This window comes from Oncorhynchus keta, chromosome 11 (genome assembly GCF_023373465.1).
Source record: "Oncorhynchus keta strain PuntledgeMale-10-30-2019 chromosome 11, Oket_V2, whole genome shotgun sequence".
In the NCBI taxonomy this organism is placed as follows: Eukaryota; Metazoa; Chordata; class Actinopteri; order Salmoniformes; family Salmonidae; genus Oncorhynchus; species Oncorhynchus keta.
In genome coordinates, this window is record NC_068431.1 from 48,147,522 (window position 1) to 48,161,629 (window position 14,108).

At 43.9% G+C, this 14,108-nt stretch overlaps 1 protein-coding gene across 1 annotated transcript; it reads right to left on the minus strand.

Annotated features, from left to right (window-relative positions):
- Positions 1 to 88: 88 nt before the first annotated feature.
- Positions 89 to 11,324, minus strand: LOC118390432 (gamma-aminobutyric acid receptor subunit rho-3-like). Its single transcript, XM_035780993.2, has 9 exons — positions 10,670 to 11,324; positions 9,503 to 9,615; positions 7,235 to 7,302; positions 6,272 to 6,495; positions 5,930 to 6,012; positions 5,184 to 5,321; positions 4,610 to 4,762; positions 2,122 to 2,315; positions 89 to 1,891 (listed from the first exon to the last, which is right to left on the minus strand). Exons 1-9 carry the CDS (start codon positions 10,810 to 10,812, stop codon positions 1,580 to 1,582), a joined length of 1,428 nt encoding a protein of 475 aa, XP_035636886.1. The 5' UTR covers positions 10,813 to 11,324; the 3' UTR covers positions 89 to 1,579.
- Between the last annotated feature and the right edge of the window lie 2,784 nt (positions 11,325 to 14,108).

Genomic DNA, 14,108 nt, shown 5'->3' on the forward strand with positions numbered 1-14,108 from the left:
TTTCTTTCCTTCTTAATTCGTTTGAACCAATCGGTTTTGTTGTGACAAGGTAGGATGTATAATTAAATGTCATTTCACCAATAACGTATAAATTAAAATAAATGTTTTATTTTAAGCTAATATGATATAGTATTTTTACTTATATTCACTGATTTGACAGACACATGCATGTATACATTCATTTTCATGCACATATAAATTCATATTACTCACATTAACTAAATTTATAAACCAGTGAACAAACAAAAAAACTGTCCATTACAGTTCGGGTTGCAAACGGAGAGTATATTACTGGAAACTTTCAAAGTTGACCAGTAAACTACCACCATTGTTTTAGTAACTTTTTAAAGGATTAAATGTAATTTATCACAAGACATCTCGTGGCCCTTTTTGGGTACTTCAGATTACCACAGGTGTCTGTCATTATCTCTGGCAATCTGTGTGGCCTTACCACATGTAAAACATTTAAAATACTCAAATAAGATGATTCTAAAATTATACAAATCTGTAAAACATTATCCTAAATATAAACCAGCAATTTAATGAATACCATTGGTGTTTAATATGAGAGTTTCAGCATCAAATATATAAATATTTATTTATTTTACTATTTCAATATGTATTTGTAGATTTTTTGGCACCAAACTGGTGGCAGTTGTGAAAAAAGTCAATCGTTGGAAGAGTTGCAGAGTTTCAGAGTTAATTGAAATGAATGTCATTGGTCGATTAGATGCTTTTAAAAATTAAATTGGGCAATTTTCTCTTGAACCATAGTCTATCCACTAGAAATTCATGGACAATATGGACACATATATAAAAAAAAATGATTACTACATATGGCTACATTTTTTCAAAAGTTATTCAAGTATAAATGACCAAAGTTACCATTGCCATAGATTACCTGTTAATGAATGTGGCATTTCTGGTGAATTACCAGTATGCAACCCTAATTACAATAGAAACACTCCCATGAACACTACCACCAACTTCCCATCTGAATGCAGATTTCTAATAAAAAGCAGGTTTACTCAATAGTCTCTTTTCTTCAGTTCGGCTTGACAGTCCAAAACTCCCACAATGCACTCTGGTAGACACCAATGGTTAAGGTCATAATCCAATGGGTGGCAGAATACAACGGCTTGATGATGATGCTGTTGTCAGTGTGAATAACCTATTAGATCATGTATGGTAGTATAATTCTGCAATACAGTTCTGTAGTATAGCTATGTAGTGCAGTTATGTAGTGTAGTTCTGTAGTATAGTTATGTAGTATAGATTTCTAGTATAGTTATGCAGTGTAGTTATGTAGTATAGTTCTGTGGTGTAGTTATCTAGTATAGTTATGGAATATAGTTCTCTAGTATGGTTCTCTAGTATGGTTATGTAGTATGGTTCTGCAGTATGGTTCTCTAGTATGGTTCTCTAGTATGGTTTTTCAGAGTAGTTCTGCAGTGTAGTTCTGCAGTATAGTTCTCTAGTGTAGTTCTGCAGTGTAGTTCTGCAGTATAGTTCTCTAGTGTAGTTCTGCAGTGTAGTTCTGCAGTGTAGTTCTATCCATATTCATTAGTAGAGTACACACTCATGAGTACATGCTCCAGTAGATGATGTTGAACATCAGGTAGGTCATGGGGAAGGCGACTCTGGAGTAGGAGTCTATCATGTAGCTGTTACTCATGATGAAGCTGAGGTTGTGTTTGATGGATTTTTTGCGTCGTAGCCTGGTGCCCTCTGTGGGTGGGGGCTCTGCAGCAGAGTTCCTCGACGTGGCCGTCCGACTCCGCTCTGTGTTGGGGGTGCTGGGGAGCTCTGGGAAGGGTGTCAGGTCAATGTCATTGTCATGGTAACATCCGTCAAAAGCCATAGTTTGAGTGGCATTGAAATCTGCAGGGATCTGTGGAGAGAGGAGGGAGTTTACGGTATATGATTTTCTGACAGTGGAACACATTAAGACCAGTAGGGGGAGATACAGACATGGTTAGTTAGTGTCACAGCCTAATGTGGTGCCATTATCGTGGCTCTGACATTGTGGTAGCATGGGTATATTCCATGTTTTATAACACACCAATTTACAAGAACCCAACTGTGACTTATTTGACCCCACACTCTATAAGTTTCAGTGACCTTTCCCCCCTTGAGCTTCTTCATCTCCTCCACAGTGGTGAAGTAGTTGACAGCGGCGTACTCAATGACGGACAGGAAGACGAACAGAAAGCTGGCCCACAGGTAGATGTCCACAGCTTTTACATAAGACACCTGAGGCATGGAGGCTGACACGCCTGTGATGATGGTGGACATGGTCAGAACTGTTGTGATACCTGGAGGGGGAGAGAAAAAAAAGGGAGATTAGTTGATTATTATGTTGATAAGGTATACATCTTGATCAATCCGTTTCTTTTTTTTAAAAAGCCTTATTTTGCCACCACAACCTTTCGGCCTTTGATGATGAAAAGATGGCGGGGCAAATGCATGGAAAAGAATTAGCTGTGTGGGGGTTTAGCATAGATGGATGGAAAAGAATTAGCTGTGTGGGGGTTTAGCATAGATGGATGGAAAGTCAAACAAGGGCTAGAGAAAACCGTGTAGCAGCTACATCCCACTGGGCACAAACTGGTTGAATAAACGCTGTTCCAACGTCATTTGTAAATGTATCGTGACGTGGAATCGACGTTAAATATACATTGGATTGGGAAAAAAGGCATCAACTTTTGTTTTGAGGCTGATATTGAAAAATACAGGATTATGTCAACATAGACAAACCTTGTATAAAATAGGTTGAATTTGTATCTTTGAAACAACGTCAGACCTTTAACGTTAAATCCACTATAAAAAAAATACATAAACTGGGAGAATTGATCTATATCTACAGCAATCTTTTCCTCCGCAATTTTGTGATATCCAATTGGTAGTTAACGTCTTGGCCCATCGCGGCAACTCCCGTACGGACTTGGGAGAGGCGAAGGTCGAGAACCATGCGTCCTCCGAAACACGACCCTGCCAAGCTGCACTGTTTCTTGACACTGCTCGCTTAACCTGGACGCCAGGCGCACCAAAGTGTTGGAGGAAACACCGTGCAACTGGCGACCGAAGTCAGCTTGCTGGCCCACCACAAGGAGTCGCTAGAGCTTAATGGGACAAGGACATCCCGGCTGGCCAAACCCTCCCCTAACCCAGACGACGCCGGGACAATCATGGGTCTCCTGGTCACGGCTGGCTCAGATGGAACTATCCAAGTAGTAGACACATTTAAAATGTTGATATTTGGTTGTGGTGTCAACCAAAGACAATTCAATATTACTTTTCTAATAAAGTAAATAGCCTAAAGTTAAGGCTATCTTACAAGCAATTACTTTTATTTATTTAACCTTTATTTAACCAGGCAAGTCAATTAAGAACAAAACTAATGTGATATTCAACCGTACAATATGTTTTTGTGGACTGTCATATACTGTAATATTAACTGTAATGTTTTTGTGTTTTTGCCATAGAAGTGTGGACTTTCTCCTTGAGGAAACCTACTGGAGAAACAGTGAAAGAGCACATTTTCCATAACCTGTCGTTAGGATTGGAGTCTGAACGAATAGTTCAGTGCCTCTGCTCTTTTCTACAACGTGTATGGAACACAATCTATGGTCTATACTTGGCATGTACTTATGGGTGCCACACATTGTGATATGGCGGAGGGGAATAGGCAGGGTATATGCAAATTCAATATTGTGGTATTTACTTTAGTTAAAGAAGTGTAGTGTTTTTGAGGACATTACCGTAGTATTTAGTACAGTGTTTTTAGAGGGATAATACTGTAGTATTTACAATAGTATTCCACTACAACATTATATAGTAAGTACTAAACATGATCGAAGGATACTACTAGTATTTTATAGTATACTACAGTTTACTACATCATTCTACAGTAAGTACTGTAGTACTGAGTGTTGCAGAGTGAAATAAGGCCAGCCTTTGTTACGACATCCTGATCCTCCAGCAACCTGCCGTACTCCAAGCACACTCCCCTCCCCCCACCCCCACCCCCCTTACACACACACACACCCTGCTGCATTAGCAAAGTCAACATCTATTCACAAATCTAAGTGCAGCATTTACTCTGTCCTTTTATCTCGCTCTCTCTTGCTCTTCCCTCGCCCTCCCCCTTTTCTCTTTCTTTCCGACACAATTGCACAAACAAGCTCTGGCACACATGCACACACAGGGACCTCGCCTGGTGCAGGTGCCTTGAGTCATGCGCAGAACTGAAATGCTTTGTCACTGTGCTCAGTTTCAGTTGTCCTCTCTCTGGGTTAATGAGTCTCTGAGTAGTTCTGCAGCAGGCTCAAAGCAGCAGGCTCACATTCACTCGCCCACATAAAAGGAACACAACAGGAAATTGTTGCACAACCCTCCCCCCTTTTCACCTTACAGTAATCACAGAGATGTGACATGGCTGAGGAAGGTAAAGCCCCCACCACCCACTTTACTTTCTGGAGATGAATCAAGTATGTTGTGCAGATAATGATGGCTTTGTGATCCGTCTCTGCTCAGTCTATAAGCTTTGATGATTTTACGGAGATCCCCCCCGAAACCCCACATACAAGTGAGAGTATCAGTACTGTACCCAGTGACACTCTGGCAGGCACAGCCCTCCTGTCAATCCAGAAGGACACCCAGGAGAGCATCACCATCAGCATGGTGGGGAAATAGGTCTGGAGCATGAAGAAGAAGATGTGCCTTCTGAGGATGAAGTTTATGTAGAGCCTGTTATACCAACCTGAGAAAGAGAGAGCGAGAGAGAGAGAGAGCGAGAGAGAGAAGGGCTCTGATATCTCATTTTTGGAGGAACAGTTTACTCACCATCCTTCTGGGTAATCAGAGGTCATTATGAGACACAGGAGGGTATCTAGTCAAAATTATAGTCACATGGGACATCACATGGCTATGATGTAATGGACACTGGAACTACTGAGAGTTGGGCAGGATTCCACACTGACACTCTGTGGAGGAAAATCTCCTAACCTCTCCCTGTCCTCAGACTGTCAGAGTGGAATCAGAAGCAGGAGGGTTTGGGGTGTTGGCTTTGGATCTTACAGAGCCGTTTTACGTAATAATAAGGAGGAGTTGGACAGCGGAGAAGGACAGAGAAACAGCACCGTAGGCCCCAATGCACCAGGCTACAAAACAAGCACACATACCCGTGCTGCTGTAGAAGGCAAGCCCGTAGGAAGGGTGGAATTCTTCAATAAAAAACTGCGAGAGAACGATCTCATCAGTCCTTAATGAATCGTTCCCGTTCTTCCAGTAGAGCATGAGGTCGTTCTCATTGTACGCATCTTCAAGAGAGGAGAGAACAGGGGGAGAAGGTGACTCCTTCATGTGGCCTCTCTTAGAAGAATCATGGGCTATGTCCCCTCAGAGGAGAGGAGACATTGAAATTCACTACTACCACTACTACCACCTCTCGTCTGAGAACAGACCCATGCTTTCTGTGCATGTGCGCGCGTGCGTGTTCGCTTGCCGATAATTTGTGTGTGTCCGTGCGTGTGTCTGTCTGTCTGTTTGTCTGTGTGTCTGTGTTCTAATCTGGGTAATGTGCACTGCCTCCTGAGGCTGGGTTTAACACAATCATGACAATTGCAACATCAGTGTGACAGAATGTCTCTGATGAGAAATGACCGACTTCAATTTAACTGTAGCTGCTGCTCCTTATATACGGATAAATCAGGACAGGTAAATCCTGCATCAAAAAGACATGCATTACAGACACAAACTGACCCGTCCCCGACTTTTGAATGTTATTTCACCTATATGAAGAGAGGACGGTCAATGCTACCATATTGCGTGCTTATTGTGTTGCACGTAGACATATGTTAGGTATATGTGAGGACGTACATGGCATTACACCCAGGGCAACCACATAGCCTTATTGTTTTATACTCACAGCTCTCCAGTTCCAGAGAGCATTTCTGTGTGTCCAAAGGAAAACTACTGAAGTCCATGGCGCAAAGAGCAGTCACAGTGATCCTGAAACACAGGGCCTAGTTAATGATACAGCAGTTGCAGAAAACATACCGTGGCAACATAACGTGGTCTGCAGAGAGATCAGAACTCTCTGTGATAGGCGATGCACTTCCTCTTTTCTTGTTGATATCGTAGGCTGAAAGACACAAGATGGTCTACTCCCCCCCATGTTTCTTATGTGTACAAAGCACCAATACTATAGAATAGTACACGCTAAAGGCCTTATGGTCCCTGTGCTAAAGGAGGGCTATTCTCCGTGTACCTGACACTGTAGAGAATGTTGCCGTCAGGGTACACCCTCAACATGATGTTCTCCATGGTCGTGTCATGGATGAAGGAACGTTTGGAGTGGACAAAAAACACGTCCGGCACCCAGATCTTCTTCACCAGCCGAGCGTCAAATGTCCGGCTCTTTTTGCTGCTGGAAGGAAAGGCCAGCCGGTCGTCCTGCCAGTAGTGTCTCAGGTACAGAGTCATGGTGAAGTCCTGCACAAACACACCAAAGCTCAGGTCCAATGGACAAACTGTCACATAATCAAAACGTGGGCAATTGTGCAATGATGGCAGTAAGACTCAATAACGGTTCACCCAGATTCTTTGTATATAGGGTGACGAGCGGCAGGATCATGCAGGTTAATAGTGTTTACAGTGCTATAGTGTTAATTGGGACCAGAACATCAATGATCCATTGAAGTTAGAGTCTAGAACATAGTGGAAACAATAACACAACAGCAAAGTGGTCATCCTGCCTCTGTTTTGGTAAAAAGCCGAGGGAGGGGCGTGGAGAAATGTGACCACTCTTAAATGGACGCAAGGACTGACCATCCGTGATATCAAAATGATAGTTTTAAACGTGTTTGGAGGCTATGTAGTGTTTGTTTACATGTACATTGTTTACAAACATTGGAGTAAAAACATGCATTATTCTGGGTTCTGACGGTGTATGACAGTATGACTAAGCTTATGAGGCATTTATAAGATATAATCTTCAAGAATTAACAGGTATAAAAAAATAGATATGTAGCACTAAGTATTCTAGCTTCAAAATCAATACATGTTTTGACTGTTATGCCCCGACATTAAATTGGGGGCAATAGAGTGGAGCGGGGTTCCAGTATGAGAGAGACCATGAGAAGTTGTCTCACTGTGAGCGAGAAAGACAGTGAATGGCAGTGTGTTAGTCACACACACACACACATCGTTTACGATGGTTATAGACACTTACCATGTTGACTTCAGATATACTGTCAATGCTTTCCACCTGCACGTCGATGCCCACAGGAATAGCTGCCCCTACAGGGGTGAATGAACAGCCCGAATCAGTAAACAGCTTGAGATGTCATACGTCTACCCTGACAGGGCAAGCACATTGAATGTTAGGCTTTTGGCCATGTCATAGTCATATGGTAGTCATGATGCAAGGCCTTAGAATGTCTGACTCAGCCGGGAACGATCTTTTATGACCCAGTCTCACTGGTTTTGATTAGCCCAAGACCTATCATCCATATATCATCTCATCTGTCTGCATGTGGTCTTCCTTACACCAGTTTTTATATTTATTTTATTTAAATATCCTCTTTAAGACCTAAATATTTGTAAATCCACCCAAACACCATAAAGTTAAGACAAACAGATAGTCAGTAAGAGAAAACCCCAAATAATGGAGGATCTTGGCGCTATGCTGGGCCTCAAAGGACATCCTGAAACCCTGTGGTCACACTGGAGGCTGTGGTGTTGAAGGACTACATCAGCTAAGCCCTATGTTGTGATTATCCTGTCCATTTCCGTGTACATGCAGGGTCATGACATCACTCTTCACGCTAAACACAGCTGCAGGCTAATGGGGTCCCACACAACGTCAAAGAAACACCAGTAGTCCCACGCCTCCCCTCCAGAAAGACACAGCCTTCTCCTCACTCAGGGATGCAAGAGACGCCGTGTCACCAATCTCATGAATGCCTTTTCTCTCCTTATCTCCTTTCCTTCATAAATCCTAACCGTATAATACCTGTTGCATTAATCGACAATCAAGTCACAGCCATCTATAATCACAGCCTTGTTCAGGAGGTTTTCCTGATCATGTGACCAGTCCAGAAATGGCTAAAAAAGGGTTCTTCGGCTGTCCTTAGTTTCAATTCCAGACAAATTTACCCCACGTCGCTTAGACCACACACACACAAACACAAACAACGCACAGGGATATAGTTCGGAATAGAAAATGTCCAAATGGAAACACAAATGGACAGAAATCCACAACACGTCATCACACTAGATTTACAAATATGTACCTAAACAGTCATTAGTACTGCCTACGACATAGAATGTTATGTAAATACATGTTTCAATGACAGTTGATTTACAGTGGGACCCCACACATTGACACACATGCAAGCATTCAGAAACGTGATCAATAGTTCATTATAAACTGGGTGGTTTGAGCCCTGAACGCTGATTGGCTGAAAGCCATGGTATGTCAGACTGTATACCACGGGTATGACGAAACATTCATTTTTACTGCTCTAATTACGTTGGTAACCAGTTTATAATAGCAATAAGGCACCTCGGGGTCTGTGGTATATTGCCAAAATACCATGGCTAAGGGCTATATCCAGTAGAGTAGTGGCCTGAGGGGACACACTTAATGTGAAAGTGTTTTTTGGGGAAAAGTGTTATGCAATGGAAATGTCACGTAATGTTTTGATTTGTATATAACTGCCTTAATGTTGCTGGACCCCACGAAGAGTAGATGCCTTGGCAACACCTAATGGGGATCCTTAATAAATACAAATACAAAATCCAGGCACTCCAGGTTGCATCGAGGAAAGAACAGCCCGTAGCCGTGTTGTATTGGCCATATACCACACCCAATCGGGCCTTATTGCTTAAATCTAACATTGTCTGATCATCACCCAATGAACACACTGCTGTAGTACTGTATGCATGGAACTCTTTGCTGTCCTGGACTTTCCAATAAGATGCAGCATTTGGTATTGTTTCAGAAAGCGTGGCTTATAATCCAGATTACTCTAGTTCTAAAAACATCTGTGTACTCGGCCGCAGGCTGTCATTGTCTGCTAGGCTCTGCAGACAATCTGGGTCAGTGACTTTTTGGGGGGGGGGTGGGGTGTTATCGAAGATGACACTCTAACCTACATTCTGTTCCAGGAGAGAGAATACAAGCTAGCGTCAAATGCTGCCTATTACAGAACCTAAACTCTGTGGCACGTTATGGACTATCTATCATTTTATATCTGTAACAAATGACGGTAGGTAGAGCTCTGTTACCCCCCCCCCTCTCTTTCCTCTCCCCTCTCTCTGATAATGACCCTTGATCTTCCCCATTCAGGCCTAATTAATGAGTCCAACCCAACACATGGTGGGAAAAAGCACACACACACCCAGTCACATCCAAACCGCACATTATCATAGTTCAACCACATGAGAATACATTGATTGCCCATCAGGCCAAAGGACATTGGGTGGGTGGTCTTACCTCCAAAGCCAGGCCGCATTGCAAAGTCATGGTCCTCGATACGGAGCAGCTGTTCAGATTTAATTAGCAGGGACTTGGTGCTGTCAGACTTTTTCATCTTATAGTCTATTCGTCTGCCGAGCAAAGAGGACACAGATCAGCATATCAGATGTTTTATTTCCTAAGAAATACACACTCACACCAAATGGCAAGCGCACGTGCACACACACACACACACACACAAGCACACACACACACACACTAAAGGAAGCAACATCTGCTCTGGGGTTTTTGCTGTTGAGAATAATTAACTGCACTTTAATTAACCATCTGATTAAAACCAAAAGTAAGAGTATACGTGACGCTCTTCACTAATGATTTAGCAGCAAACTGAGTCAGTGCTATGACGGTACAATAATTGGTCCTGGGAGATTATATAGACTTCCCAAAGCTCTCATAGAACAGTTAGTCTGGGTCAAAGGACATAATGAATATCTCCAATTTGGTTGACAACACACTCATCACTCGCAAAGTTTCTAAATAGCATCATACGATAAACTTCCGTAAACTGATACTTTCATTTTCATAATACATAAACATATCTGCTCCAACAAATCATTCCCATACCACCCAAACACAATCATCTCCCCTATTATTGCAAATGATACTCAAGTGTACAGTCCAACCCCTTATTAACACAACTCCCCCCTATCATTACCCACAAACTACTGCTTTTCTCTTACGTGGTGCCCCCACCAAAACACAGCTTCCCTGACATTACCTCTAAGCCCCTTGTGGTCACCTCACCTGCCCTTTATCCACAATGCACTGCTGTAATGTCATCCGTCCCAGCACACATTGGAGATCGCGCATGCCACCATGGTAAATTCACCATCAATATTCTATTTTTTTTCTTGAATTCATAAAGATTAGATTAATACCAACAATCCACGAATAGCACTATGTGATGAACAATACATCTCCCCAAAAGAACCTTTTAACCATATCAATCAGAAAACAGATCAACAGAACAGTAACATCCTGTGGTGTGTGTATTACCAAATGTAACTTTCTACCAGAACAAAACACAATCCGGTTTCGAACCAAACAGAACAGACAAGCAAACTGAACCCTTGACAAGAACATAACACAACTCCAGTGGGACCGCACCCCTAAACTCTGGCTCACCCTCCGTGTTGGTTCTTGCTGTTCTCCCCAAGGTACACGTCCTTGTGCCTCCTCTTGTTGGGTTGGTGGCTGCCGTTGTGCAGAGTGACAGGCCACAGCCAGGCCAGGCACATCAGCCTGAAGGCCAGGAGCACCAGGTTCATGTCTGAGGCTGGAAGAGCAGAAGCAACCAGGAGGTGCTCGCACTGCGTCTTGAGTCTATCTCACAGAAATCCTCCAGGTCAGTGGAACGCCACTACTGTCCCCATCCGGAGGCCCATCCATATCCCAGCAGCAACCACATACACCTCACCAAAAACACATGCAGAGCTCTGAAAGATCGCTGTTATCCAACCCTCTGTTACATGCTGCACGTTGATCCAAGCATCCAATGATCGGCTCCAGTGCCACAAACTGTTCCCCCAGCTTGTGTTTTCGCCTGCCCGTGCCCTAGTGCCAGTTCCCCTGACTCGTGTTTCTATGCTACTCAGGGCACATCCTGTTGTTCCTGCCCTCCTCTCTCCACTCCCTCTGATTAAAATCAAATATCAATATATTCATATAATGACAAAGGAATGACGTTAATTCCTCTGTAATCTTCTTATCTGTGGTCGCTGAAATCTTTCAGTAACCTACAAACTGGAGCCAGGGGAGGGCGGGGTGTGGATAATACAAGCAACAGTTTCTAAACATGATTCCCCCCCCCCCTCCCAGATAAAAATTGCACGGAGATTGCGACGGCAACAGGAATAGATTTCAACACGCAGTGATCTTCAGAAGTATTGGGACAGCGACACAGTTGTGTTGTTGTTTTGGCTCTGTACTCCAGCAGTTTGGATTTTAACTGATACCAAAAGTATTGGGACAAATTCACTTATAGGTGTATTAAACTAGCCAAAGGTTTAGCATTTGGTCCCATATTCCTAGCATGTAATGATTACATCAAGCTTGTGACTCTACAAACTTGTTTCTAAACACTTCTACGTTAAATGTTGACTCTACAATGATTACTGATAGTCCTGAATTAATTATGAATAACGATGAGTGAGAAAGTTGCAGACGCACAAATATCATACCATGTTTAGAAACATATTCTATTGTTATTTACAATAAAGGTGATTCCAAAATGACACAATACATTATTTACCATACATTTCTATTGGGCACAATAGAAAAATATCTGTAACACAACCAAACAAACAGCAAATGCATCCAACAAGTGTGTAGAGTCACAATCTTGATGTAATCATTGCGTGCTAGGAATATGGGACCAAATACTACACTTTTGACTACTTAAATACACCTAGAAGTGAATTTGTCCCAATACTTTTGCTCCTAAAAATGGGGGGACGATGTATAAAAAGTGCTGTAATTTATAAACGGTTCACCCGATATGGATACAAATACCCTCAAATTAAAACTCACAGTCTGCACTTTAACCCCATAGTCCAAAGTGCTGGAGTAAAGCGACAAAACAACACAAAATGTGTCACTGTCCCAATACTTTTGGAGTTCACTTTATGTCTGTTCCACATGCTTATTCTGAACTGATTTGTATAGAAGCTGCTATGCTTTTTTGGATAGCTTCTATGGATTTATTTAAACCATTGATCATAAAAGAGGTTAAAATATGCCAATATTTTCAGTTGCTTTCCTGTCTGCACAACAAAACTATTTATTGTACTCCTGTAAACCTATCCTATTTTCCAGTGCTTTGAAAGGCTGGTCATGGCTAAAATCAACACCATCATTCTGGAAACCCTAGACCCACTAAAATTCACAAACTGCCCAAACAGATCCACAGATGACACAATGTCAAACTCACTCCACCTACGTGAGAATGCTGTTCATTGACTACAGCTCAGCGTTCAACACCATAGTGCCCTCAAAGCTCATCACTAAGCTAAGGACCCTGGGGCTAAACACCTCCCTCTGCAACTGGATCATGGACTTCCTGACGGCCCACCCCCCAGGTGGTAAGGGTAGGTAACAACACATCCGCCACGCTGATCTTCAACACGGGGGCCCCTCACCCCTCAGGGGTGAGTGCTCAGTCCTCTCCTGTACTCCCTGTTCACTCATGATTGCATGGCCAGGCACGACTACCAGGTGGTAGGCCTGATCATCAACAACGATGAGACAGCCTATATAGGGAGGAGGTCAGATACCTGGCAGATACCTGGCCGTGTGGTGCCAGGACAAAAACATCTGCCTTAACGTGATCAAGAAAAAGGAGATGATTGTGGACTACAGGAAAAGGAGCACGCCCCCATTCTCATCGATGGGGCTGCAATGGAGCAGGTTGAGAGCTTCAAGTTCCTTGGTGTCCACATCACAAACTAACTAGCATGGTCCAAACACACTGTCACGCCCTGACCATAGAGATACTTTTATTCTCTGTGTTTGTTTGGTCAGGGTGTGACTCGGGTGGGAGAGTCTATGCTTTCTGGTTCTTTGTTTTCGGCCGGGTATGATTCTCAATCAGGGACAACGGTCTATCGCTGCACCTTGGTCCGGTCATTTTCAAGATGACGTTCATGACAGAACAACCCACCACAAACGGACCAAGCGGTGTGGTCGGGAGGAGCAGACAGAGTGGACATGGGAAGACATTCTGGAAGGAAAGGGATCCTGGACGTGGGAGGAGATCCTGGCTGGAAAGGATCGCCTGCCGTGGAAGCAGAGAGGAAGGCGGAGGCAGCTAGTAAAGGGGCCCAGCGTTACACAGGGTCATGGCTGGCAAGGAAGACCGGGAGGCCACTCCAAAAAAAGAATTTGGGGGGGCACACGGGGAGGTTGGCGGAACTAACTCACGGTAGGGAGCGTGGTACTGGTCAAGCACCGTGTTATGTGGTGAAGTGCACGGTGTCTCCAGTGTGTGTTCACAGCTCGCTATATTCCAGCTCCTCGCATTGGCCGGGCTAGAGTGGGCATCCAGCCAGGACGGATGGTGCCGGCTCAGCGCTCCTGGCCTCCAGTGCGTCTCTTCGGCCCAGGATATCCTGCGCTGGCTCTGCGCACTGTCTCTCAGGTGCGTCTGCACAGCCCAGTGCGTCCTGTGCTAGCGCCCCGCATTTGCCGGGCGAAAGTAACCATCCAGCCAGGACGGGTTGTGCCAGCTCTACGCTTGAGACCTCAGTGCGCCTCCATGGCCCAGTGTATCCGGTGCCTGCTCCACGCACCAGGCTTCCAGTTCATCTCCCCAGTCCGGTGAGACCTGTTCATGTTGCACGTACCAGGCCTCCAGTATGTCTCCCCAGCCTGGTAAGCCCTCTGGCAGCTCCACGCACCAGGCTTCCAAGATGTCTCCTCAGTCCAGTGACACCTGTTCCAGCTCCACGTTCGAAGCCTCCAGTGATTATCCATGGCATGAAGCCTCCAGTGATCATCCATGGCACGAAACCTCCAGTGATGATCCATGGCATGAAGCCTCTAGTGATGATCCATGGAACGAAGCCTC

Bases quoted from the DNA above. Each gene is read 5' to 3' on its own strand.
- LOC118390432 (XM_035780993.2), bottom strand. From the start codon at position 10,812: ATGAACCTGGTGCTCCTGGCCTTCAGGCTGATGTGCCTGGCCTGGCTG. The intron at 6,013-6,271 runs GTACACGGAGAA...CCTGTGTTTCAG, and splicing joins AACATTCTCTACAGTGTCAG to GATCACTGTGACTGCTCTTT. The intron at 2,316-4,609 runs GTACAGTACTGA...CTCCCCCTCCAG, and splicing joins GCCTGCCAGAGTGTCACTGG to GTATCACAACAGTTCTGACC.